The following is a 23,185-nucleotide window of genomic DNA, read 5'->3' on the forward strand; positions in this document are numbered from 1 at the left end:
ACTGGTCATCTCCTCTCGTTGCTGTTGTCGATATCGGTGTTGTTCCTGGGGTTGTTCTTGATAACCCCCATATTCTTCCTCAGAATCGTATTCTTGGCACTTGACCTGTAATTGCGAAGGACTACTGGCAATACCATACTCATCATCTTCCTCCGAATCTTCCTCCTCCAGTAAGTGAGACGGTAACAATGGGGAGACCTTACTTGGAGATGTAACCTCAGGTGTTATAGGTTTTTTCCAAGGCACCAACCTTTTTTCTGGTGTTTTTCCCTTGTCGACGAGCCCGTCGACGAGATTCCCATCGCCGTCGTCGACCAAGTCATTGTCGTCGACGCTACCGTCGAGGTTATAGTGACCGTCGACGCTGTCCTCGTCGATGTCGTCGTCCTCGTCGACGCTGCCGTCGTCGACACAGTCCTCGTCGACGCTGCCATAGACACGGTTGTCGACGCCTTCGTCGACGGTGAACCCGTCGACAATATAGTCGTCAACGGTGAAATCTTCGACGCTGTTTTCTCACCAGCCTTCTCCTTCTTCGTCGACGACGGAGGTGTTTTCGTCGTCGTCGATGGCCCCTTTTTAGTCGACGGTCCCGTCGACGGAGTTGATTTCTCCTCAGAAGGCGCAGAAGAAGATCGTTTGATGGTAATCTTGATCTTCTGAGGTGACTGTGGTGGATCTGAGGTGGATTTTGCTCCTTTCACCTCACCAGCAGATCCCTTCTTCCCCTTAGATGAGACTGAAGGGGATTTTGAGGGACTGCGCCCTGAAGACCCTGGAGTGGTCTTTTTTGGGGCCTTCTCAGGTCTTTCCCCTGAGGAATGTGTCTGAGGAGATCTACTTCTCTTCTGAGATCTCTTAGACGCCACAGATTCCTCCTCACTCTCACTTGAGAGGATTTCCTTCCTGGCTTTGACTTTCTGATGCCAGATCAGTAGCCTTCCCTCACGATCTCTCAAGGTCTTATTTGAAAAGGTACGACATACCTTACAATCTGCTGCCTTATGGTCTGGATAGAGACAGTAGATGCAGTCTTTATGAGGGTCATCTGTAAACAGCCTTTTCTTGGAGCAGGTTGAACAATCTCTAAATAATCATTTTTTCTCTTTCTCAGACATGGTTGATGTAAAAACCTCAAATCCAAGTCAAAATACTGTAGAAGTAAAGAGTTTGAGCAGAGCTCAAAGGAGACTCCCTAGCACAACGTGCGGTAGAAAAATCTGAGGGGCAGAAGGTTCTCTCAGGAGTGTTCTAGAGGGTGAGGAGCTCTGATTGGTTCAGGGAAAAGTTTGGGCCTTTTTTACATAACAAAGGCTATGGGTTGCAAAAGGGAAATGGGCCTAGGCCTCTTTTCAGTTTGCTATACTACTAAGCACTGCTTTATTATATACCGGAGACTCCCGTCTCGACTACGGGGAATGATTCAGGCATGTGAATCTATGAAAGTTCCAATACTGGAGTAACCCTAATAACCAGGCAGTAGCTCTTACATAAAGAGCTGAGGCAACTGGGAAGGAGGAACATTTATGATACCTTAAGTTCTTTACTTGTGCTTGGGTCCGATTCCTCATAGTCAACAAGAGATGTTCACTTCTTCACCCTCAGGCCCTCTATTCTGAGAAAGACATTAATGGCAAAGAGAACCTCAAAATAAGGAAGATGTTCCTGGAACCCTCAATGAGAATATCTTAACACTGAGTGTTGAAGTGCAAGTCTTTGAAACCCAACCACTCAACATCGACTGGAAGTGGGTATTATATCAATGAGTCATGGTTTAACCTGATGTCTCCAGATCAAATAATAAAGAAAATGACTCTATTACCTTACCCTTGAGGAGGCAAAAGACCGTAGGATAACTCCTTCAGTGCATATGCCTGCTTCACATGAGGACGTGCTCGCTCCCTGTTTCTGAAAATTCTGTGAGGCATCTCGAAACAGATTTTGCACTTTTTATGGAGTGGGAATGATATATGAAGCCTGCGTCATTCTCTTGTTTCTAAGACTTTTGTCTCTTGACACAATGGACATCAGTAGAAGAAAGCTGCCATGATGGCCCAAGAACATGATGAGGAGAGCTAGCACATCAGCGGAAAATAGGTAAAAAAGGAACAAACTCTAGAAAAACAGATGGAGGAGTCAAAACACATCTAGTAAGCCCAGATAATCCCCATGAAATGCAGGTTTAATGCCCCAAAATAGCCTTAAAACAGGTTCACTGTTTGGGGATCCCACTCAGTGAGCCGAAGAATCGTCATGTCATTTACCAGGTGTGATAATTCAACACTAAAATCATCTGTACTGTTGTTTCCACTAGAGAACTCATCCACCAATTTCATACCCAGAAAAAAATAATTAAGTATGCCACTGTCCAATCAGGAAAAATATGGCAAAAAATAAAGACAACATAGTACTATGAAAACATCCATGCAAAAGAGTTATGTTAAAACAAATTGCCAAATGGGGACATTTTCTCTAGGATGCCAAATTTAGTGGTTCTGTATGATTATCTGTTAAACTTAAATTATGATTCACAACCCTATAAACATGACAAATTAACAGGTATAAAGACCTGCTACAATATCATAGTATATTTAAATTAGGCAAAGTAGAGAGAACTAAGAATTACCACTGGCAACCTATTGCCCAAAATCCTTTTGGTGGTCAATGAAGAGGTGTGTCATAGTCTACCTCTCCTTTACGAATATGGGGGCATATTATCATCAACTAGCGATATTGATTGCAAAATAAGCTTAGCGACATTTTTTCTATCGCCGTGCATCGCCGGATTTTATCGCATCGATAACGTGCTTTTAGCAACGTTTATCTCAAATGCGATAAAATATCCGGCGATAGCGGCTTAATGCGTGAATATCGCTGGAAATCCAGCAATATTCAGGCATTAACGCCAATAGGTGGAAATCCAGCGATATTCAGGCATTAACGCCAATAGGGTCTTAAAATGAATATCCAACTCCCATTGAATGTACAGGTTAAGAAGTGGTCTGAGCAGGCGTTAGTTTTTAGCGATATTCGCGCTTAGCGCAATTTTTTTTATCGTTACGCGTGTGTTGATAATAGGCAATAGCGATGTTAGCGACTGATTTCAGTCACTAGCAGGTTGGGTACGCCCACTTTGTATGTCATTAGCGATAAATATCGCTGACATGCAAAGCAAAGAGGGAAAAAGTCCCACTAAAGCGGCGATAAGGCCCTTGATAAAATGCCCCATGGTGCCTATTGTAGCAGTGCATAGAGTTCAACCTAGATCAATAAACTGTCATGGATTACTTACTTGCTGGGGTGAGGTAACCACAGGCATTTTTGGACAAGCAAGTGATGGCTCATGAACCGCATCAGTTTCAAGCCTGTCAAACTAAAGGAGAAAATTCCTAGGTCATTTAGATATTCCGTTACATCTACGCACTTTATACAATTATACTTTCTTAACCGCATCAGTTTCAAGCCTGTCAAACTGAAGGAGAAAATTCCTAGGTCATTTAGATATTCCGTTACATCTATGCACTTTATACAATTATACTTTCAGAAATCATGTAGTCTTTCATAGAAAAAGTTACTGCCCTTTGGTAATGATCTTTCTGATGGATACTCGTTCCAACTGCAGAATCCTCACTATTTGAATAGATTATCAAGCCATACAACACTTGTAGTAGGGACCTGCAGCATGATTAAACAAGACAGAATGAGAAAAATGGCCATCTCATTCTATTTCATATCTAAGCAATAGTGCTTGGGGCCGTTTCTACCATTAGGCAGGATTAGGCGGCCGCCTAGGGCGGCAGAATGGCTAGGGCGGCAAAAGGGGGAGAGATTGTGTAGGCCTTCGACAATTTGACATCACGTGATGTCACGTATGGCGCCAGGGGCGGAGGCCGTGCGTGCCACGATCTGTGCTGTGCCAGCATGGCTGCGCTGCACGTGTCATCACGGGTCACAGTACAGACAGAGAGGCAGAGAAACAGTCAGGTACGGAGGTATGCACCAAGACGGGGTGCGCTAGGGGGTGAGAAGTGGGGCGACGCAGAGCTGGCAACTAATAGCTCTCCTATCCATAGCTGCCAAGGTTTCAGATTGCCGTGTGTGACATTATCATAATTTCAGTGTAATTATGAGTGACATTTCAGCGACTATGAGTGACACTTTCTCACGAGCAAAATCAATCCATGAAGACGAGGGAAAGGTCTCAATATCAGAAATTACACCTGCCCTGCCAAGTACAGCGCATCAAGAATTCAATTGACTCACACAGCTGGCAAGTTTTTAGCATGCATACCAGTGACATTTTTATGTTTATACTCATTTTACATTTTATCAAGAAAAGTTAGAAAGAATGCCTGGATGGGACAAAACAGTAAAGCATCATCTATGTATTGTAACACCTAGATTAGATCACCAAATCCACCATAGGACAGTTTCCGATTTCTAAAGCTGTAGTGCATCTGGTTCCATAGCACTGTGGTTCCTCTAATTTTTTAAATAACATTCAAAATCTATTTTATTTCATTCATTGCAACAACCAACTGCCCCACCATCATTAACAACCTTAAAAAACTCCTTACTCCTCTCTTGCCCCCCCCCCCATCATTGAAATTCCTGTGCCCCCCCCCCCCCCATCATTGAAATTCCTGCCCGAGGTGACAACATAAACATACCAGAGACAGGGACAGCAAATTAGATAAGACAATAACGGCGCCCGAGAGAATTAAAGTGGTGCTTCAGATTGGGTGGTAATAGCGCATCTGAGAGGGCAGATGAGCGAATCAGAGGGGCAATAATGTTTTCAAATGGGCTAATAAGACCTAAAAGAGAACAATACCAAGGTGTCTGTGAGGGTATTCCGGACACGACAATAATATGGCACTACCACCAACGAGGGCGATAAACAGGCACTGGGCTTCACAGTGGGCAATGCAGGCTGAGAACAGGTGAGGCCGTGTTTACGGGACCATTTGCCACCCGCCCGAGCTGCGGCCTCCACACGGTGATTGGGCTTTACAGATGAAAGAACACACGAGCCTCTGCACTGACTGCAAAGTGAAGCCAAACTTAACACCATCAGGAGAGGGAAGCCTGACGTGCAGCTGAACATGCGGGACCCTGCACCACAACTTCAAGAAGACAACAGCTTCAACAAACAGTTAAACACTCTATTATTAAAGAAAAATGTTTCCTACCTTAGAAATCGAACCAACTTAAAATTTTGGAAGAAGAAGGCCCCTGCAGTGCACTTCGTGGAAAGCAAAGCCGACAGTGCTACACCATCCTGTTGCTGTGGCTGCCTTGAAATGTCGAGGGCACTGGGAGGACAATCAAACTTCTGCCGATCGGCAGCAGCTCCAGGTCAATTTGCAGGAAATTAAGGGGGACATAACATAATGATTGATGCCTGCCTGAGTCCGGACCGTGCAACTTAATCAGTCTGTTCACCACGTGACCAGCGTTCCACTCTAGCTGAGGACGCCAATTAAAGATAGTAATGCGCATGTGATCCTCGGCAGATAATTGCCCCAGGCGGTCGCCAAAAGGTAATCAGTGACACTAATAGGGGTGGGTGGGATGGCGCCAGATAGTCAAAAATAGCAACACAGGAAGCCGCGCCACCTTTTGGCTGGATACATTGACTGCTAGCTGGAACTGCAGACAGGAAATGGCTTTAGCAGGTCTCAGCTGGGAGCTGTGTTTAGCGGGGCTGCACAGGGGGCCGTGGCAGGTGGTCATGATGCTTGAATGAGAGACTGCTTGCGCCACAACCTGCCTGCACTCTAATCTCCCGCCGCTTCTGAACTTCCTGCTTCCTCCGGACGTGACGGCCCATCAGAGGCCGGCACATCCTGATTAATCCTGGCCCCTGTGGCGCACCACCGTGATTGACAGCTCTGAGGCTGTATCGACTGAGCTGGCAGCCCGGGCGCCGGCCCGCCTGCAGACTGCACCAAATCGGATTCTCTAGAGTTTTGTTTCCAGGGCAACAGTGAACACAGTCGGACTCTGGCAGAGCAGAGAGATACATTCTAGCGCGGCGCCGCTCACGAGCTCAGAGAGGAGCTCAGTTGCAGTGTCTGGTGGTTAACTGTTTAGGTACGGGGCTGAGCAGCACTCTCAGAACTGTAGAGAGAGCCCGGGCACAGGAGCTGCTGGCGCGCTGGCACAGGTGGCAAAAATGCGTGACAAATGCATTCAGTGCGGTGATGCGGATCACCGCACTGAAATGCGTGACTGTCACACCGGTTGCGTGACGCTTGGCAGGACTGCGCTATCAGTAAAAAGTGAGTGCGTGATCCGGTGCTTCTGTCTCTGGACAGGCCTCGCTCTGCCCCTCACCTCCCCCTCTCAGCGGCAGGTGCTACTGTTCTCAGAACTGTGTACACGAGGACTGCAGGGACCCCCCTCCACGATAAATATATACGCAGGGTTACACAATGCATATCTACTACTCATGGCAGCGCAGAGGAGAATAAAACATTGGACACATGGCCTTGTGAAGACAGAAGAATAAAAAGCTGAAACATTCAGTGGAGCAACGGACACGGAGGGCCTGGCAGAGTCACGGAGGTACAGGAGGACAAATAGAGTTCAGAACGAGAGCAGAAGCACATTGAGGTGGGTGGTGGTGGGGGGGGAGTGGCAAGGTGCAGATGGCAGCTGAGTGAGAGAGGAGAGTTGAGTGCAGACTGGGGGGTGAGGAGAGGATGAGAGAAGAGAGATGACATGACAGGCCTGTGGGTTCACTTACCATCTTAGCTTTAAGAACTTACCGGCGATGAGGAGACCTGGCAGCCCCAAGGACACCACCGGAAGGGGGAGCTGCAGAAAGACGAGAGCATTGGGAGGGAGGGGGGCGGGGGTACAGAGACAGGGAAAGATACAGGGGGCTGTGTGAGGAGGGACGAGGGGAGGGGTGAGCAGAGATTTGCTTAAGGGGATGAGGGAGAATGAAAAGAGAGGATGGAGGAGAGAACAGAAAAAGGAGAGGGGGCAGGCAGTCAAAGGCCAGGGCTTGTTTTTCCGTGTCCTTCCAGGCCTTCATGCATGAGACGGCCCATCTGGAAGTGTGTATGTGAAAGAATTAAGGTTATAGAAGCATAATGGGGAGATTCAGAGTTATCGGTAATTTGAGAAAAGAAAATGGCCCTGCTATTGTTTGAGACACTTTGCCATTCTAGGATATAATTAGGCCTGAGTGAAATTTTCATTACAGCTGCAAAATCGCAAGTAATGAGAATATCAGCATTGCATGAATTTTATAAATTAAGTTTTGTTATTTTGCTATTGTAAAATGTTATTTACTTTTCAACCAGAGGACACTAGTTCAAGGAGAAAAGTCCTGGCAAGAACAATAGAACTGTGGTTGAGATGCATTTGTTCTCTGGTATCTTTTGTGACTTGTTTTATTACCTGGAGTAAGCCCTTGTGTGTAAACTTCATTTGAGATACTGGCCAAGAGCATTTTAGGAAATTTGCGTCATTTTGTGAAATATTTGTAAAAGAGATGTCGATTTTGAAAACAAAAATCACAATTTCGTCGACCCCCAGTGTGCAGTGAACCTCCTAATTAGTGGTGAGAAAACTCTGCTTTCTGGTTAAACTCCCTGTTGTTCTTCGTTGTTAATGGTAATGATAGGGAGTTGTGAATACTTTCACTGTCAGGAGTGTACAACATGCAGCTATCCAGTCTTCATGCTACTAGCACCAAATACAAGTTCTTTTATATCTAATGCTTGTTATATCTAATTCTTCTAGCCTGGATGACAGGGGCAGAGTGTGGTGGTAGTAAAAGGGAGGGGGTGGCATTTTTAAATTCTCGCCTAGGGCGGCAAAACACCTAGAAACGGCCCGAGTGCTTTGCAAAAGTGTGCAAAAATGCCCATGTAGCTGTCTTACAGATGTGAGTCACAAGGACTCCTCTCGCTAACATGGAAGTAGGAAGCACCCGTAAGCCCTTCTTCACTGGACAATAAGAGTGTTTGGGCCTGTTGTTTAAAGCAATCTTATGGTCATAAAGGTTAAATCAATTTCAAAATTGGGTGCCATATTATCAAGAAAGGGCGATACATTATCGCCGCTTTTATCGGCAGGAAACTGCCGCTAAAGCTGCGATAATGGGCTTGATAATATGCCCTTGTGAATTCCCATAGAAGCCCAGGCTAACACCAGAACCTGGGCTTCTATGGGAATTCACAAGGGCATATTATCAAGCCCATTATTGCCGCTTTAGCCGCAGATTCCTGCCGATAAAAGCGGCGATAATGTATCGCCCTTTCTTGATAATATGGCCCGGTATTTTTAAATGTCCAAAGCCCAAATTGATTTTCGGTAACATATTACCGAATCACAATTTGGGTTGCAAGTAAATACTTAATCAGTGTTTGGAAGCGGCATGTAAAGGATACCCTTTTAAATTCTTATTCCTTACGATATGTATTAATGTTTTGCAACCGAAATCCAGTTGCAAAACATTAATATTTTACCGACAAGTCAAAGGAGCTTCTTCCCTGAACTCGTACAAGGAAATAAACACTGCAGTTAGAACTTCATAGGCGGGCTAGTTTTAGTGCAGAGGCTAAAGCGATTCACAAATTAGCCTTACAAGAATATCACAAAAATATTAAGCTGGCTCAAGCAGAATGTTTTGCAGACAGGATAAGGAAGGCCGAATACTCGGCACATTGAACCTTTCAATATTTAAAAACAATTTCTCTATCCAAAAGGTGTTGTGTTAAGATTCCTGCTACTTCGGGTTTGTGCAACCAGTTAGCCACATTTTATGTCGAGAAAATCTAGAATATCCAGGAATCTTTAGATAATTCAGAGGTGATGCCATCCTTGATGGTGGAGGACTATAGGTCTAACTCGGGAAACATCCTTTACAACGTAACTTTTACCACGCAGTGCCTTTACGTAGCAACTTTTACAACGCAAACCATTACAACGCATTGCGCTGGGGGGCGCTCTAGGATAGGGAATAGGTTTAATTTACTATCCAACACCTCCCCTACTATCCACGGGGACTGGAGTTGGAATAGTAAATTAAACTATTCACTATCCAGCGCCCCAAAGCACTATGCGTTGAAAACGCATGCGTTGTAAAAACAGTGTTGTAAAGGCATGCGTGGTAAAAGCATGTGTTGTAATGTCATACATCCGTCTAACTCTAATAGCATTGTATCTAGAGTGGATCAGTCTTTGCTAGATGAGTCACGGATGGCGATTATTCAGTGTAAATCAGGCTCTCCACTTGACCCATGTGCCCCTTGTGTGCTCTCTCATGTTATCGAATTGATTAACCTGGTGGTTAACCAAGTTTTTAATTCTTTGCTTGCCTCTGGATTGGTTCTCAGATGTTGGAAACAGGCAGTGGCTATTCCTTTACTGAAAAAACAAACAATGGACCCAACTAAGGGCCTGACTACGAGTTATCCTGTCACTAATGTGACAGATATTCCGTCCACCAAAATACAATTCCATTATATCCTAGAGAATTGTAATTTGGCAGGCGGGATATCCATTATGTTTGTGACTAGTAACCTTGTGCACAAAACTCGTAATCAGGTCCAAAGCTTGACATTTTCGTCCCATCTCTTAACTTCCGGCAGTGGCTAAAGATCTTATAAAGCTGGTAAACACCACCTAAATACAAATCTAGTAGCACATAATTTACTTCATTCCTCATACTTGTGTTTTCGTTCTAATCATAGTATGCAACCAGCTCTATTGGAGGTAACTGAAGAGGCCAAGTTCCACCTGAATCAGGCCCAGAGGGCCGCCCTCATCTTGTTAGATTTGTTGGCAGCCTTTGATACTATTTCCTATCAGATATTACTAATGAGACTAGCTGATCTGGAAATTAGTAGTACAGCCCTTAGCTGGATTCATTCATTCCTATTGGATAGAGAGCAATTGGTGTACTTGAAGCCTTTTTCCTCAGAGCCTAAAGTATTGAAATATGGCGTTCCCCCAAGGCTCTTCATTGAGCCCTACACTGTTCAATGTACATATGAGGCAGTTAGCTCATATTGCAAAAAAGAACATGTTATTTACCTTTGGTAACGCTTTTTCTGGTGGATACAGTATCTGCCTGTGTATTCACTAGCAGGACTCTTCCGTCCTTGACAGCCTACCTCCTTAAACCACCCATTTTTAGATGTATAACAAAAGGAGGAAAAACTGGGCCGCTCTGGGGACCAAAGCCTGGAACGCACTACCAATTAATTTAAGATTTCAGAAAACAGAAACTCAATTCAGGAAGGCTTTGAAGACATGGATATATAGCCCCTCAGATGCATTCTGTCTTGCACTGATATAGCATGTTTAGGAGCTAGCACGTTTAGGTCCCTCTCTCAACTTAAATTGACCAGCGCCACGATACTCCTCGTGGAGTGACAGTTAGCGCTATACAAATGCCAACTTACATTACATTACATTACACTCCTCACCTTTTGGATTACCTCAAGAGCAACTTTCCACTGAAACTTTTCTCCACAGCTCTCCCACATCGACGAGGAAATAACAATGGAATGGCTCCGCACGCAACTCCGTGTGAGGTCATCGGAGCAATAAGAAGACCTTGAAGGCATGATGACATTAGTTCCACCCATTTTGTCCATGCCTTCGAGGCAAACGGGTGAACCGACAAGATTTTCACAAGCATACATACGATACAAAACCACTTAAAGCAGGAAATTCTAAAATATAGATATTTCCTGGAGACAAGCATCACATTACTCCAATTATTCCAACAATAGATACATAAAACTTAATGCCAATGATTTTTTGGTAGAAACAGGCGGCAACGGTGAGGCGAGTGATCCGGGAGGAATCCACAGACAGATACTGTATCCACAAGAAAAAGTATTACGGAAGGTAAGTAACTTGTTCTTCTGATTGATACATCTGCCTGTGGATTTCTTACCTTTTGAATTGAATCCCCAAGCAGTCCCACTCTTGGTGGAGGGTGCCTGTCTTCCTATACCAAAAAGTCTTGCAGCACATAATGTACAAAATGGACGTCCCTCCTCACCTCCAAGTCCAAGCAATAGTGCTTTGCAAAAGTGTGAAGGGAGGCCCAAGTTGCCGCTTTGCAGAGGTCTTCGAGAGGGACACCTCTCACTAAAGCAGAAGAAGAAGACTCAGCTCTGGTGGAATGAGCTTGAATATCTTGAGGAGGCTCCTTCTTGGCCAAGGCATAGCAGATCTTGATACAGAGCATGATCCACCTGGACTTTGTTCTTTTGTGGACAGCCATGTCCTTCATCTTGCCCACATTTCCGATGAAAAGTTGGTCATCTAGCCTAAAGCCTTTAGTACAGTCCAGGTAAAAGCTGATCGCCCTCTTAGGGTCTAAGCAGTGCAGTCTCTCCTTCTCCTTAGAAGGGTGGGGGGAGGATAGAAAGTGGGTAAAGTGATGGATTGTCCTAGGTGGAAAGGTGTGACCACCTTAGTTAGGAAAGCAGCTCTGGATCTAAGAACCATCTTTTCCACATGAAATAAGGTTTACAAAGCTTGGAGCGAAGAGCCTGCAGCTCACTCACCCTCCTAGTGGAAGTGATTGCAATCAGAAAGATTGTCTTGGAAGCCAAGAACCTTAAGGGACAACTAAGTAAAGGTTCAAAGGGAAAACCCCATCAAGAAAGTGAGAACCAAATGCAAATCTCACTGATGCATAATAAAGGGAGTGGGAGGAAACCTATTGGTGATAACCTTGATGAATCTCATAACTATGAGAGACTTAAATGCTTCAAACCCAAAGCCCACCACCCCCTCCCTCCAAAGGTACATGAGGAGGGGGGTAGCCCTTACCTCCTTTCTTCAACCCATCCAGCACACAAGGGCGTCTTTACCTGCCGCCTAGTCGCACGTCTATCCCCCCCTTCCCCTCGTGCTGTTTATCCTATGACTTTTACCCCACGGAGTATCTCCTGCATAAAGTGCTACCATCAACAAAAAAGTGCTTGTGCTTTAAGTGTCCACTCAAACTAAAAAATATCCAGCTATAAGTGGATTTATTGGCCAAAACCTAAAAACTCTTAACATGGGAAAAGGCAGATCAAGTCTTGCACAAAAAGGAAAAAAGTGGCGACCAAGAGCAAAACAGGCATATTAAAATTCTTATCTTTCCAAACCTCTAAAAACTTGGCATTCCAGCTAATTCTAAGGTACTCATTGCCTAAACAAGAAAAAGAAGATTTAAAAAAAATGGTTCCCCTTAATGCAGTCTTATAGATAAAACTTAGCACCATTGAATACCCCACCAAAAAGGGGGGGGGGGAATCTAGTATTGAAAATGGATAATACATAAAGTGCAAATTAGGGTACCCATTGCATATACAAGAAGAGGTGGCTACACACTTTCCCTAATAAAACATGGTAAATACTATTACCCCACAATAAGGGGAAAAAATAAAGTGCAATAGTGAAAGTGGGCACTGTGCATGAAGTGCAATCAAATGTTCTGGTACCAACTACCTATAACAAGAGTAACAATAATAGCAGCTTTACCCAATGCATCCAGATAGATAATATTAGAGACCCCCATAGAGGAGAATAAAGTCCAGTAGTGAAAGTGAGCATAGTTGAAGTGCGCAAAGTGCATAAAGTGCAGAGTACACAAAGTACCAAGTGCAAGTGAGTAAGCCTATACGACTAGTGTATACCACTTGCATATGATCATGCAAAAAACGAGATTGATATATTTCAGATTCCTATAACTATATGTTAATGTTATCACAATTTCTATAGCGCACTAATACCCTTGGGTCTCTAGGCTTTTACGGACTGCATACTGTACAGGGAGCTTAGTTTTTCAATAGCCATGTTTTAAGGGTTTTCCTGAACTCAATCAGAGAAGGTAACTGACTAAGAGCAAGCGGGAGAGAGTTCCAAAGCCTAATGGTGCTATGACTGAAACCCCCCCCCCCCCGTTCGTCATCCTGATTCTGTAAGTGGGCATTAAGAAGGCAGCAGCCGATAGCAGTTGGCTATGGGGGAATGCCAGTTAAAGATATGCCAAAGAAATTGTGGACCTACTCTGTGTAGTGCCTTGTGTGCTAAACACAGTGCCTTGAATTTCACACGTTGAGCTACTGGCAGCCAGTGCAGCTCAAGTCCTGATGGACTGATGTTTGGGGACATTTAGCACCAATCTAGCAGCTGCATTCTGTGCCGACTGCAGGCTTCTAAGTTGACTGGACTGTAGATTGATATATAAGGCATTACAGTAGTCTAATTTGGACAAAACAAGGGAAGTTAGAACAGTCTCTTTAGCACTTTTCGGAATAAATGGAAGAATTTTACGCACTGTTCTGATGTTGAGAAATGCAGAAGACACTACCTTTGAAACGTGTGATTTTAAATTCAGCTTCTCATCTATTATGATTTCCAGATTTTTAGCTTTCACTACCGGAGTAGGAGGGGGTCCCAGGATGCTTGGCCACCCAGTCGAGTCGAGAGTCCTGAAGACCGTATTCTGTTAAATTGCTACACATTTCACTATTTTCTGCTTGCTTGGGATATGTATTGTAGTAGTTCTTGAGGTTCTTCAATAAAGGAGCAGAGATAGAACTGTCCTCTCCATAAAACTTTCATTTTGGACTGCTGGATGATAGAGACCTGTGCACCTGCACTCTTGAATTGACCCATCATGCCCACAAAGTCCCTCCGTCGACGAGCTGCTGATGCCGAAATATCAGAGAACACTCTCACCTTGGCTCAGTCAGGTAGGACAATATCCTTCTTTTGAATCGCGTTAGTTAAGATAGGCTGTCTAATGCGGTAATCAGAAAAAATCACAATCATCATCCTGGGATACTTGGCCCCGGAAGTTTCTGAGAAGGGACTCTATAAGCCCTCATTATAGTAAACTCCTCTGGTGCTTTCTCAAATATATATTCTCTGATCAGCGACTCTATGTAACCCAAGGAATTAGGCTGACCATTGAGGCATGCACTATTCTCTGGTATCCCTGTAAAGTGCAAATTTTATCGATTGATATGAGGCCTGCAGTTTTTTCTGCAGAGATGCAATATCGGAGTCACAGGACTGGGGGTGGTCCTCAATGTCAGATACACGTTGCTCCAATTCTTTATATCGCTCTGGTATTTGCTGTACCATATTTTCAATGTTGTCTAATCTCTGATGCAGTAAAGAGAGCTCTTGGGTCTGAGAGGTTTTACAGTCACCTATTTCTCCCAAAATATTCTTGAAAAGCTGTTGCATTTGGTGCATAGAGACCAGTGGAGGCTGGCTCGTAGTGGCGCTTTCCCAGGAAAAGTGCTCAAAGCCCCCTGGAAATTGGGCGAATCCAGCTCTTCGGCCCTGGGTTTCATTAGGAGACTGCATGATACTGAGGGAGGCTATAGCTCTGAGCAGCCTGGTATTTCAGGTACATGTATAGGCTCAAACGATTCAAAAAGGGGGGTGGTGATGGACAGAGTATCTGAATTAAGCAGAACACTCCTACCCAGTCAAAAGATCAGGGCTTGATCCATCACCGTTTTTAGCTCACTGCACCATCCCAGTTCAGAACCTGGCTACATGCAAATTAGTCTGACCCTGGCCCAGTGCATCATGGGAACAGGGCAGACCAAACTACCAAGCCAATTCTTTACTGGAAAGGAAACAAGCTTCCGGGGACCGGTTTCTGCCATTACAGCCGTCTTCGGCCCGGCTTGCTTGAATCCTGATGGTGCAGTGAGCAAGGGACTCACATCTGAGCATACCCTTCCACACTTGTGGTGGCCAAAACGATTCAAAAAGGGGGTGGTGATGGACAGAGTATCTGAATTAAGCAGAACACTCCTACACAGTCAAAAGATCAGGGCTTGATCCATCACCGTTTTTTTAGCTCACTGCACCATCCCAGTTCAGAACCTGGCTACATGCAAATTAGTCTGACCCTGGCCCAGTGCATCATGGGAACAGGGCAGACCAAACTACCAAGCCAATTCTTTACTGGAAAGGAAACAAGCTTCCGGGGACCGGTTTCTGGCATTACAGCCGTCTTCGGCCCGGCTTGCTTGAATCCTGATGGTGCAGTGAGCAAGGGACTCACATCTGAGCATACCCTTCCACACTTGTGGTGGCCAAAACGATTCAAAAAGGGGGGTGGTGATGGACAGAGTATCTGAATTAAGCAGCACACTCCTACCCAGTCAAAAGATCAGGGCTTGATCCATCACCGTTTTTTAGCTCACTGCACCATCCCAGTTCAGAACCTGGCTACATGCAAATTAGTCTGACCCTGGCCCAGTGCATCATGGGAACAGGGCAGACCAAACTACCAAGCCAAAATATTCTTGAAAAGCTGTTGCATTTGGTGCATAGAGACCAGTGGAGGCTGGCTCGTAGTGGCGCTTTCCCAGGAAAAGTGCTCAAAGCCCCCTGGAAATTGGGCGAATCCAGCTCTTCGGCCCTGGGTTTCATTAGGAGACTGCAGGATACTGAGAGAGGCTATAGCTCTGAGCAGCCTGGTATTTCAGGTACATGTATAGGCTCAGCCAGACCTTTCCCTTGTACAGACTGCCTTCTCTGCTCCAGGTTCTTACCAGGTGCAATTTCCAGAGTCCCTTGAGAGACCTCTCCAGGTGATATCTGGTCTACAGGAAGCAAATTGGTACCTCTTATGATTTTTGGAAAATATGAGGTAGTCTTTAGAAGGATTATCTACCCCTCCTGTCTTGGTATTCTCCTCAGCTACTTTTCTTCCAGCCATTTGTGCAGACCCTGCCTCACTTCCATTCCCGCCGGTCTCTTGCTGAATATTAGAAGGCCATGGAACATCCACCCCCTTTAACTTCCGGATCCTGCCTGATGCCACAGCACCCCCACCCATGGCCCATATTGCTGGTATCAAATTTTGGCAAGGACCCTGACAATGTCAACACCGGGGGAGAAGAACCTGGGGATATAAGATCCATTGCAATATTTGCCACCCCACTTATCTTCTGTATCCCACTTCCTCTCCTAGCTGCAAGAATTTGTGATTGTGCCACTTCTCTCCTAAACTTCTGTGACAACGCTGACGGGGTGGGGGCTGCAGCTGGAGCTCCTGCACCTACTACTGATCCCCTCAGGACCATCTACTGCATACTTCACAGTCCAAAACCCCAGAATGAGTGCCTCTCACGTTTATTAAAAAATGGGTGGCAAAATAGCAGGTCAACAATGGTCAAGAGAACAGAATTGCAACACAACCATGTTCAGGGGTCAAGGGCTGTGGTTCTTATGTCACCAAGGGGATACAGGTAACTTCAACAAAGGAGAGAGTACAAATTGAGGTATTGTGAAGGGTGGAGCATAATATGTATTCTTTGGCTGAGTTAAGGTGCTATGTTTTATACTGAAGAATGTCACAACCACTAAAGATAATCTCGTTCGATATAAATGGTTTTTTAAATGTACAGAATAGAGGAGCAATGTTAAAATGGCTGTGCTCATTCTCCCCACAGGGGATATTTTTGCAAGAGACACACCTTAAGTCCATCTCCCCCAATTTATCACTCCCAAGAAGTATGCTCAGGCATACTTTGCTTCGGCTAATAATATGGTACAGGGCATGGCCGTTTCTACCATTAGGCAACACTAGGCGGCTGCCTAGGGAGGCAAAAGGGGGAAGGCAGCAAAAAAAATGAGTTCTCCCCACACCAAAACAGTAAGGACTCCCTGCTGTGCTCTCTCTTCTGGGCCCCAGCAGTTCATGAAGCCCCCAGAACTCGACTGTTCAAAAGTTTTGAATGTTAGTTACTCCAGTACATCCTGTTTCTAGGGCCTGTGGGTCCTCGCAACCTCTTCCTTATCCTTTCCTATCTCCTTTTCTTGTCCCTCTGTACCTCTCATATCTCTCCTCCCCCTACTATTCATTCTTTTAACATTTTGTGACTCAGGCGCCCAGTGAGCACGTTTATTGTGTCGGAGTTGTGCTGCGGCCAGGGAGTAAAGCAGCCTCCTGCGGCGCAGGGGGTGGGGCAACACTCCAGGGCCCCTCATTTACCCCAAGGCCAGTGAATACCTGTGACAGATGGACTCGGGCCCCTTGTTACATTTTGCAGAAGCCCCCCTCCCCCCCATAAAAATATGTTTGCGTTGCGGCCCTGGTGTGCCCTGTGTATAGATGCTGCTGATTAGCAAACTCTGTATTAGGGAGCTGGTACTAGAGGTGTTTTTATTCTGTGGAAAATGCTTTGATCCGAATGTATGTTTTAGAAAAAAGAAGCAAGACAAATCAATTTCTACAGCCCAAATTGTGCCCCTTAAAACAAGATGCCAGGTATTATATTTGATTGGGGGGGGGGCACCTTTTACAGAATACCAAGGGAAAACAATGAATGAGTTGTTTAAAGTAACTCATTATAGAATGCGCTGCTGTGATTTAAATAAATTAGGATAAAGGAACCTGCCAGCTAAAATGAAGTGAAACTGTTGAACTTTCCACGATAATCTTTCTCCTCACCTAGTCAAACATTGCCTTTCATGTGGATTCCCGTTTTATACACCCATCGGTGCATCTGCACGGAAGGTTGAGGCGCATCTAGATTTATCCGGAAATGTGTATCTTTATTGGGTTTGGTGCAGAACTGCTTATTTAAAGTTTCCCTCTGCATCTCGCCTTGTTTTTTTACTATGGTGATAGTCGGTAGTGTGAGCCTTTGAATAAGTGATGTGGCCGGCATTTAATGTACCCCGGTTCACGCAATGTGCTCAAGTGGCGAAGCTGGGATTACAAGACACGTCTCGTAGGGGCCGATTCACAGAACTAACTTAAGAAAAAATCGTAAACTTACTACTTTTGATATTCACAGAAGGCATTTAGTAGTGGTAAAGTTAGGAAGTTGTCTTAAGTTTGACTTAAAACAAATTTAAGACAGACTTAAGACAGACTTAAGACAAAATCCTAACTTAAGTCTGTCTTAAGTCTGTCTTAAGTCAAACTTAAGACAAAATCCTAACTTTAACACTACTAAATGCCTTGTGTGAATACCAAAAGTAGTAAGTTTAGGATTTTGTTTTAAGTTAGTTCTGTGAATCGGGCCCATAGTTTGGGTTTGTCAGCAATCCAGGTGAGAATTGAAATCGTCAAGAATACTAAAACTGGGACTTTGAATGATAACAGGTGCCAGCAAGGAGCACATGCAATGAGTAAAACAGGATCTGAGGCCTGGGGGGAGGCAGCTGTGCCTGAAATGGCATTTATTTCACATTTATAGCACAACTCTACCCAGCTAAGGTGTTGGTGCCCCTACACAACAGCAGAATTTGGACAGGTTTGGACGGTGGATTTGGATTGAGGTCTCAGTTAATGGGGTAGGCCTTGGGCCAATTTATGATGATATTAAGGCCTTGAAACAGATATACAAATGTTTGATAAATTCTTGGCTTTATAAGTATGGGAGGCGATTATAATTTTATACAAGATTTAGGTCTTAATACGTCAAACAAGGGTAAACAGCAATTAAAACCAAAGATGGCAGAATTATTAGTAAATATGAAAGAAGATTTTGCCCTATTAGATCCATGGATGGTGGATCACCCAGGCTCTACCCAGTGTACATCCTACTCAGCTGGGTTCAAGACAGCTTCACGATTGGACTTTATTTTGATAAATAAGCAACTTGTAAGAGGGGAATCCGTAATTTTTTCTCATTTGTTTTCAGATCATTCATTAGTCTCCCTGGTAATATATTTACCCACCCCTAGAAAAAATAATACCAGGTGGTACTTTGATAAAGCATTGCTCTCTGATCCAATATGGATCTCTGAAACTCGTGAGTGTATACAGTGGTTTTATAAAGAGAACATTAATACAGCATCAGGTTTTATGGTCTGGGAAGCTTTTAAGGCCTCTTTTTGGGGACGGGTGATTGCATATAAGGCTAATCTATATAAACTTAGGCCATAAGATTCAAGGACTCCAAAATGCTGTAGATCGAGCTAGTGGAGATCTTATGTCCAGCCCCCCAGGAGATCGTGAGGAGGAGGATCTTCAGCAGGAATTACTAACGGCAAAAGAACAACTAAAACACTTTTTTATTCTCAAAGAGATCTCTGGGAGCAAAGCATTTCAACAGAAATTATACAAAGAAAGCCAGCAGATAGGAAAACTTTTAGACTGGTCTACTAAAACATAACAGAGTTAGCAACTAATTCCACAAATAAGAGACCCCAGCGCTGCGAGCCTGGTTAGGGATAAAGATAGAATTGCCGAACTCTTTGTTTCTCATTTTAAGAAAATGTATGCAGAGACCCATCTAGTTAATATCCAGCCCCTTGAGGATTATTTTTACTGCAGTTCAGTTACCCATGATTACCAAGGATGATTGTGAGGCTCTCAATGAACTGATTACACCTGCAGAATTAAGGGAAATTATAAAAGGAATGGTTGGTGCTTAGGCAAGTGGTAATGACGGAATACTGATTGAAGTCTATTAGCTGTTTTTGGATGAGCTCTCTCCTTTTTCATTATTCCTGTACAATCAGAATATGAATGGGTTGCCTGTCTCTGAAAGAATTAAGGAATCAGTTGTGATTTCTATCTTGAAGAAGGATAAGGACCCTAAGGACTCGAGCTCCTATCACCCAATAAATCTATCAAATGTAGGCTACAATCCTTTTATGAAAACGTGGGCAAATTGGATCTCGGGATGTGCTGCAACAGGTGTTACATGCGGACCAAACGGGGTTTCTGCCCAGTAGGTCGTTGGCTGAAAATACCTTTTTTCTGATACAAGCTATTGACTATTTTTCAGCCAGCAAGAATAGAGCGCTATCTTAATGATGGGTGCAGAAACGGCATACGATCTGGTGGATTGGCAGGCCCTTTTTTTTATTCTAGGAAAGTTTAGTTTCCCACTCCGCCTGATAGAAATGTCAAGAGGAATTTATAACGGGCAATTGCAAAAATAATTATAAATGCTGATCAGGCGGGTGAAGCTGCGATTAGGCGGGGCACTAGGCAGGGCTGCCCTCTCTCGCCTCTTCTATTTTCTCTTTTTATTGAGCCACTGGTGAAAACGACCCGTTCTCGCACATCAATTCTGGCACCGCTAACAGGAATTGTAAAAATTAAGCTGTTAGCCAATGACATGATTTTATATCTGAATCCAGATAAGGCAAACATCCACTTCGCACTAAAGTAAATCCAGGCATTTACAGCACTGGGGGGGTTCAAGGTTAATCAGCCCAAAATGGAGCTCCTTTTGTTTAACTCAGTGGAGGCTGATCTTCCCGCAGGGCTAACATTTCTACCATTACGACCTATTAGATATTTGAGATGATACCTTACTGCTGATTATTCTCAATTGTTTCAACTAAATTATGTAAATACTCTTAATAATATAAAAATCCTGTTAGAAAGATGGTCGCTTTTATGTCTGTCTGTAGTAGAAACCCGAGGTTCCCTAGTAGAAATGTCTATACTTTCCTTGCTAATATTTCTGTTTCTAAATCTTCCTTTAAAAATACCTATCTTATATTCCAATGAAGTTGATAAAGTTAATCATGTGTTTGTATGGGCAACAAAAAAATCTTGGATCAAACTATTTATTTTACAATTAGATGTAGAACACGGGGGCTTGCACTTACTCACTTTCCACTTATTATCAAGCTGCGTTAGTTAGTTTACTAACATAGCTAGCAGACCCTTCCTCGAAATTTGATAATGTTCTGTTAAGTCTCATGTTAACAGAAAGCGCAATTAAGTTACCAGCATTTTTGCGAACCACAAAATTATCTAAGTAAAACAAGATATAAGGTCGTGAATATAATTGCAAATCGTATGCAGGAGTTTTATAAAACTTACAATGTTCCAACATGTCACGCATACACCTCTATTCAAGACTCTGGGACATATTATAAAGAACGGCGATAACAGAATCGCCGTTTTAGCGCCAGGAAACTGCAGCTAAAGCGGCGATAAGGTGCTTGAGAATATGCTCTTGAGAATTCCCATAGAAGCCCAGGTTCTGGTGTGAAGAACATCAGACCTGGGCTTCTATGGGAATTCTCAAGGGCACTTTATCAAGCCCCTTATCGCCTCTTTAGCGGCAGTTTCCTGCCGCAAAAGTGGCGATAATTATATCGCCGTTCTTGATAACATGGCCCTCTGTGTTATGGGGTCTCCAGCTTTCGCAAAAGGAACTACAGTCATATAATAATCAAGGCTTTCGTAAACTATGTGACTTCTAGAACGGTACCAATTTGATAGCATGGGAATCATTTGTATTGCAATTCAAACCCCAAAGTCGAGATCTGTGGTTACGTTTTAGGCAAATAACAAGCGTTCTTACAAATAAATACACAATAGTTAATGAGAGGGAAAGTATAGTTTTAAAAGCAGCCTTTGAGATGAATCTGAGTGGTGTTGGAAATTGGTATTGGCTACTGTGCCAGGGCACGAATAAGAGACTCGTTGAGGCAATGCTTCCTAAAATTGCTCAGGAAACTAATTGTCAGTTTAACATTCAGGAATGGCAGCGAGTGTGTGAGTTTGGGAATAAAGCTATGAGGGCGGCCAAATTCAAAAGAATGTCTATTCTTTCTAGATGGTTGGTCTATTATACTTCCCTCAGGCTACATAAATGGTTCCAATCAGTCCCGAATGAATGTTTTAGATGCAACCTGGCTGGGGCAGGAGACTGGATACATATATTTTTTACATGTCCTAGACTGCAACACTTTTGGCAGGAGGCATTTAGGTTTATTAGCTGTTGTAAGTCTTTGGTTATCCTCCCCTCAACATCATTGGCCCTATTTGGTTTTTACTCACACAGGTAGTCAGCTACCAAAACATTGACAATATTTTGTTTTCATAGATATAGCGGTAGCCAGATCCTTGGCGTTGCAAACCTGGAGATCACTGAAGGTACCTACAATGGGACAGTGGCTTCCTAAGTTGGACCGGACCTACAAATTTGAAGAGGCTTACAAAAAAGGCTAGGGGCGCTTTGCAGGTTCAGGGTCACTTGGGATAGCTATTTTATGGTCACACAAGCAAATGGAAATGTGCAAAGCAGGCAATCCCCTATGTAATGAAATATGAGGTGTTTTAATCTATAAAGTCTTTTTTATTCGATAGATTGATGCAAATTTGCAGCAATATTTTTTGTACTCTTTTATCTGTATTTTAGGTAATCCATGTTTTGATATATAGAATGCTGCTTATATATTATGTAAGATCGAATAAGAATTTATGCTATTTATTGTCTAATGAATTAAGAGATTGGGTATTACAAAATGTTTTCTTTTTTATGTACCATGATTACAATGTCTGCTGTTTTCTGCTCAATAAAAAAAAATAGAGAGATTTAAATAGAGAGGGTTGGATTGTTAAACAGAGAAAAGCCAACAAGGCAGACAAGTTACCTTTAACAGTAGTTACTGTACAACCGTGTTGAACCATGGAAACAGAGAAACTAAGAATATCAGACAAATGGGCTTACAAAGGATCTATTCATTTCTCTGAACACCATTTAAAAAACTTGGCCCACCTACCAGAATATACAGATTTGGTGGTGTGTCTTCTGGCTGATAAAATATCATCCACCACATCCAGTGAGAGAGAAAAAGAGCTCAGGTTGCCCCGTTCAACCTCCAGGCATGAAGGTGCACACTCTGGAGGTGGGGGTGTAGATCCTGCCCCTGCGAGAGGAGGTCTGCCCTGAGAGGGAGACGGAGGGGAGGGTGCGATGAGAGGAAAATGAGCTCTGTGTACCACACTTTCCTTGGCTAATCTGGGGCAATCAATATAACTTAGGCCCGGTCTTGGTGAATCTTCCTCAGAACCTGAGGAATCAAGGGTATGGGCGGAAACGCGTAAAGAAGCTGTGAGCCCCAATATAACTGAAACACGTCCCCCCAACGCTTCCCGCATCTGATAGTGGAGACTGCAGAACGACGGGCAGGGAGTGTTCTCGTGAGTGGCAAAAAGATCCAACGAGGGAACCCCCAAATCCTGAAGATGTGACAGACCACCTCCAGATGGAGACACCACTCGTGATTGGGCAATGATTCACAATCAGGCAAATCTGATGGTCCTAAGCCCAGGACCAGAGTCGCAGAGCCTCTCTGCAGACATAATACAACCCTGCTACCTGCCTGTTTGTTGATGTACCACATCGTGGTAGCGTTGTTCGTCAAGACCTCAACGGATTGACCACAAAGGGAAGGAAGGAAAGCTGTG

The 23,185-nt window shown here is 43.9% G+C and overlaps 1 protein-coding gene across 7 annotated transcripts in view; it reads right to left on the reverse strand.

Moving 5' to 3' along the window:
* ZCWPW2 (zinc finger CW-type and PWWP domain containing 2) overlaps positions 1-23,185 on the reverse strand; it is a 918,117-nt gene that overhangs the window by 34,292 nt on the left and 860,640 nt on the right. For 5 of the 7 annotated variants that reach the window (XM_078663943.1, XM_078663946.1, XM_078663949.1 and 2 more), the window contains one exon: positions 3,293-3,373. The exons of the other annotated variants lie outside the window; for them this stretch is intronic. In XM_078663943.1, coding sequence (XP_078520069.1) covers positions 3,293-3,373 — 81 coding nt within the window. The remainder of the gene's footprint in view (positions 1-3,292; positions 3,374-23,185) is intronic. 7 annotated transcript variants of the gene reach the window in all.

The sequence above is a fragment of the Lissotriton helveticus genome, chromosome 10, assembly GCF_964261635.1.
Source record: "Lissotriton helveticus chromosome 10, aLisHel1.1, whole genome shotgun sequence".
Taxonomy (NCBI): domain Eukaryota; kingdom Metazoa; phylum Chordata; class Amphibia; order Caudata; family Salamandridae; genus Lissotriton; species Lissotriton helveticus.